Here is a 5,439-nt window from a genome sequence, read left to right on the forward strand (position 1 = left end):
ACCACCCCACCTTTTGGGAATGTGGATGTCATGTTTTTTTGTTGTCTGGGGGCATTTTTAGGGGACTATGGGAAAATTGGGATAATGGTCAAATCCTGGAAGAGCTAGCTGTATTACGTTTTGTTTAGTCTCTGTGTGATGTGAAAGGGTAGAGCTTGTGTGAGGTCCTGACTGGAGTAGTCTGTGAGGCTGCACCATCTCAACTAGCAGCTCTCAAGTTGTCTAGATGTAGAATTCTGAGGAAATGGTAACAGAGGTATCCTGAGAGACTGGATCACCTGGACCACTTGTTTTTATTAGTGTCTGGTCTTTCTTTTTTTTTTCTGAAAACAAACAATTATTATTTTTTTTTTTGGTAGACCAGATTGGCCTTGAACTCACAGCGATCCTTCTGCCTCTGCCTCCTGATTTCTGGGCTTAAAGGCATGCATTACCACGGCCAGGCTGAAAACCTACACACTTTTAAAGGTAACATATATATCTGTATTAACACGAGTATAAAATGTGCAGTGTGCACAAGTCAGCGAAAGATGATTTTCTTAGGTTCTATGTTTGAGCAGGTAAGAGACAAATGTTGACTTTATAAATCTGTTTGGACTGTATAATCAAATTGTCATGAAGACTTTGCAGTCGATTAGATTTATCATGTCCTTTAGTCTCAGAGCTGTTCCCGTATAGAGAGATCAGTTTTATATGTTACCTGCTTTGTATTTTTGTTTCTTTGTTTGCTTTATGTCTGTAGCCAAGATTTTAAGGAGATCTCTTTAATCAAATTTGATCTTTATTAATTTTGAAGAAATCTATAACTTTTTGTTTCCTCTGGAAACAAAAGCATAACCTCTCTCCCAATGTAACAATTTTTTTGACTTTCATTCTAAAGTTAAGATATCCTATATATATATGTCCTTTATATATATTCTGGTTTAGTTTAGTATTTTATTATACACACACACACACACACACACACACACAGAAACCCTGTTTCAACAAACAAACAAGATTCTGTTTGGCAGGGCCGTGGTGGCGCACGCCTTTAATCCCAGCACTCGGGAGGCAGAGGCAGGCGGATCTCTGTGAGTTCAAGTCCAGCCTGGTCTACAAAGGGAGTTCCAGGACAGGCTCCAAAGCTATAGAGAAACCCTGTCTCAAAAAAGGAAAAGAAAAAAAGAAAAAGAAAGATTCTGTTTGGGAAAACCATCTAATGAGAGAGATTCTGTCTAGCTGGAAAGAATGCTTCATGGTTGCAGTTTTCTAAGCAGGCACCCATGTTGGGGTGGGCTTTTTGCTGACAGAGGTGGTTTGGTCAGTCATTCCTACTGCTTTTAAGTAACCATTCACCCACACTCTTGTTATTGACCCCAATACAAACGTCACTGTTTCATAAAATTGGATGTTGGTTCAATTCTTACTTTGGTGTTTTGTGGGCTTTCTTTCTGGGGTGAGTGGATGAACGTGTTGTGTCTCTGTGTTTCCCCGAGAAAATGTCATTGCTATTGCTCCACATAGTGTCAGAGGCATGGACTTTGAGCAGACCCACTCTATAGCCTATTCCCAGGCATGACCTGACTTTAGGCAAACATGTTAGAGATGGCAAATTGGTCAAGACTATGGTTAGGGCTCAAGCTCTTAGCAATCTTTTCTTTCAGCTTGATTTGGGCCTTCTTGAATTGACTAAAGACACAGGCTTTGTACTGTGGTGGCACATACAATAAAACTTACAGTGCTGTGAGTTATTAAAGTAATTGCTGAAAAAAATATATCAATTGTCAGAATACTGTGATCAGTAACTGATGGTCTCTCAAACTTACTAACATTTTTTTCTTTCTTGTTCGCCATTTTTTAAAGATTTGTTTGTTTATTTATTTATTATGTATACAGTCTCCTGTCTGCATGTATACCTGCAGGCCAGAAAAGGGTGCCAGATCTCATTAGAGATGGTTGTGAGCTACTACTCTGTGCGTGCTTGGAATTGAACTCAGGACCTCTGGAAGAACAGGCAGTGCTCTTAACCACTGAGCCATTTCTCCAGTCCTCTTGTTTGCCATTTTAAACTGAGAGATAAGGATGTGAGCTCAATGGTTGAGCACTTTGGCTACATGTTGAAGTTCTGGATTCAGTCTCTAGCATAAATAAATAAAAATAAATTTAAAGTCGAGGTAAAGTTACCAAAGTTTTCTAAAAACAAAACAAAACAACAGCAAAAAAACCTACCTGTAGGCTGCGTGTGATGATGCACGCACCTCTTTAATTCCAACATGCAGGAGGCAGAGAGAGGCAGGTGATCTCTGTGAGTTCCAGGCCAGTCTTAGTTGAAGTTCAAAGATCCACTGCCGTCAGAGTTACAAAAGCCAAATAGGAATTTACATTTCTCACTGTGGGACCAAGGACAGCCTGACTGCACATGATGGAGCCCAGGTCATGTGTGGCCTACACATGGGGCCCAGGCCACACAGCTACCACGGCAGGCAGCACTGGGTTCCAGGAAAAGCCAGAAGCTGACACCACTGGTAGTCCAACCATTAGATAAGATCATCAGATGTCCTTGGGTCTAGGAATTACCTGTTCCCCTTCTGCCAAGACCCCTGGACAAATGTCAGTCAATCAGGGTCCTGAACCCTGGAAACCCCCAACCTCTGCTATGATAAAAACCCTACCTCAACTGTGCTTGGGACTCTGCTCTCAAACACTGCGTTGGACTTACGGAGAGTCCAAGCTTAAACTTGAATAAAGGCTCTTTGCTTTTACATATGAGTGCGGACTTTGCAGTGTTTTTTGGGGGACTCAGTGATCTCGTCATAACAATCACATACACGCTTTTTGTTGGTTCTTTTTTGAGACAGGGTCTCATACAACCCCCGATGGCCTGGGAACTTGCTCCACAATAACAAAAAACAAAACAAAACCAAAAACCAAAATCAATCAACCATCCAGCTAAACAAACAAAAAACCACCTGGGGTAAAACGCCATGTTCTGGATTTTTCAAGAGGGTGTTACTGACACGAATAATGAAAAGTTCTTGACGAGATACAGCTGAATCATTCAACAAATATCTAGCGGATGCCTGACACATACAGGCACAGTGCCATGGCTGAGTTTTCTGAGGTAAGTCTCATCTTTGATGAGACTAATCACATGTAAAACGGTTTGAGAGGCAAGGCTTGTGAGCTAAAATAACCTGGTTTTTTGGCTTCTCCAACATCCTATACGCGAGTTTGGTAAATCAATTTAACCTATCTCATCTATTAAACTGAGATTAGTAATAGATGAAGACAGCTTGTTGTAAATCTTTAAAAAGAAAAGCTTTGTAAAAAGTAACTTAGGGCACGATGGTGCATGCCTGTAACTATCGGTAGCGGGGGCGCCTGGGCCACAATTAAATAAAACCTGAAGTTTCTTGCAATGGTACTCGGCAAGATCATTGGGGCGAGCGTCGGGCTCTTTAAGTTGCAGAGCCGTCCCTCGCACACACGCGGTCCACAACCACTCAGACAGCCTTCCCAGGAAGGAGAGGCTTCCGTTTCCGCCGGCAGATCTTCGCGGTGGGTTGGCACCACCAGAAACCGACCCACAGACTCTGGGAGGCGCGCCCCGTCACGCGCATGCGCCCGAGGAGGGCCGGAGACCGGAAGTGCAGAGGCGGGGCAAAGAGCTCCAGACAGCCGGCTCTTGCGCTGAGGCCGGGGGCGCGCGCCAGTGCGCGCTCGTTCGCGCGGCGGGCTGCGTACAGTAGTGACGGCCGCGCGGGAGCGGTCACATGACCACAGCGGCTGCCTGTACAGTAAGAACCCAATATGGCAGCGGCGTTAGCAGTGGCAACAGCAGTAGGACCGGCCGCCCCATAGACCTCCCCCCCCCCACCGCCCCACTGCGCGCCTCCGCTGCCGCTCCTCGGCTGAGTTGCTTCTCCGGTCCGACTTTCCCTTTCTCCCACCTTTTCCCGGCACCGCGGGAAAAGCAGTGCAGGGCGCAGCAGGCAAGGGAAGGCAGCCGGAGCCGGGGCACGGAAGCCTCCGAGTCAGTTCAAGACCCGACATGAGGGAAAAGGGCCGTAGGAAGAAGGGCAGGACCTGGGCGGAGGCCGCCAAGACGGTGAGGAGGAGGGAGCGGAGGGGGGAGTTCTTTTTCTCGCAGGCTGCTCGTCGCAGGGAAAGGGAGGTCACTTGGCCCCGCGACCGGGCAGAGGGGCACGAAAGCGCGCGCAGAGGGCGGCGGTTAGGGTCGCGTTGGCGAGCCCTAAGGATACCGAGGCGCCGGTCGCGCGGCTGCCGCTTCTCACTGGGGCTGCAACCGGACCCCTTGGTGTTTCAGTCTGGGGTTGCCAGTCGGGGGTCAGGTCGCTGTCGCCCCCACACTGCTAGCCCTTGTTTCGGCACCGTGTGTTGTGCTTGCCCAGTAACCGGTTCTTTTCCCTTGTGCGCCTTGGAGAGCCCCGATTGGATGCAGACAGGAGGAGGCTTGTGCGTGCATCCAGCCCCGGAAAGGAGAGGGGAGCATTGGAGCTCGGTGGCGTTCCCCCCGCCGGAGCGGTCGTGCCAGCAGACCCGGGGCCCCCTACTTATCTGGCTCGGGGAGCCAACGGGAGGTCACGAGGCTTTTGTGTTTGCCGTCCGAGCTGAAAGTGCAAGAGGTGTTTTTAGAAACGAAGTAACAGGTGGGACTTGGAGAATTTTTTTTTTCTGTTTCCGTAGAGACCTACTCTGAATAAGGCAGCAATGCATGGTGGGACGTGTAGTTTACCCGTCCTTCACTTTTCTTAAGCTTAAATGAAGGTGGACAGACGAACCTGTAGTTGGGGGCAACCGCCCCCCCCCCAATTTTGTTTTTACGGACTTTAGAAGTCATTTAAGAATGAACATTCGTGAGAAGTCTTGTTTTGAAAAAAAAAGTTTAAAACGTGTATTTATGAAGAAACGGAACTTGAAGGAGAAACTGAAAATTCCATCATTGAAGAGTGTAACAAAAATAACAGGACATTAAATATTATATAGCATTTCAACCTCTTTTATAAATAGAGAGCATAGTGGGTTCTAATAAATGAGCCTTATAGATTTAAGGTGTATTTTCTCCGTGTGTGTGTGTGTGTGTGTGTGTGTGTGTGTGTGTGTTAGGGGGTGGGGCGTGTGCGAATGTCCACAGAGCACAGTCCGCTGAGAGGACAACTTGTAGGAGTTGGTGTAGGTTCTCAGGATCAAACGCAGGTCATATCAGGCTTGGTGGTCAGCACTTTTACTCACTGAGTAATCTCGCAGGTCTTGGTTTATTTATTAATTTATTTTCTGGTTTTCTGAGAAAGGGTTTCTCTGTATTTCTGACAGCCCTTGAACTCACCGTGACTGTAGACCACCGTTTGTTTCCTCTAGAAGACAGACCAGGCTGGCCTGGAACTCAGAGATTCCCCCGAGTCAGCCTCCTAGGTGCTGGGATTACCAGGTGCTTGT

At 46.9% G+C, this 5,439-nt stretch overlaps 1 protein-coding gene across 1 annotated transcript in view; it reads left to right on the forward strand.

Moving 5' to 3' along the window:
* The first annotated feature begins 3,738 nt into the window (after nucleotides 1-3,738).
* Nucleotides 3,739-5,439, forward strand: part of Asxl2 (ASXL transcriptional regulator 2) — a 76,572-nt gene continuing 74,871 nt past the window's right edge. The window contains exon 1 of the mRNA XM_005360858.3: nucleotides 3,739-4,090. Coding sequence (XP_005360915.1) covers nucleotides 4,034-4,090 — 57 coding nt within the window. The 5' untranslated portion in view covers nucleotides 3,739-4,033. The remainder of the gene's footprint in view (nucleotides 4,091-5,439) is intronic.

Source organism: Microtus ochrogaster, linkage group LG3 (assembly GCF_000317375.1).
Source record: "Microtus ochrogaster isolate Prairie Vole_2 linkage group LG3, MicOch1.0, whole genome shotgun sequence".
In the NCBI taxonomy this organism is placed as follows: Eukaryota; Metazoa; Chordata; class Mammalia; order Rodentia; family Cricetidae; genus Microtus; species Microtus ochrogaster.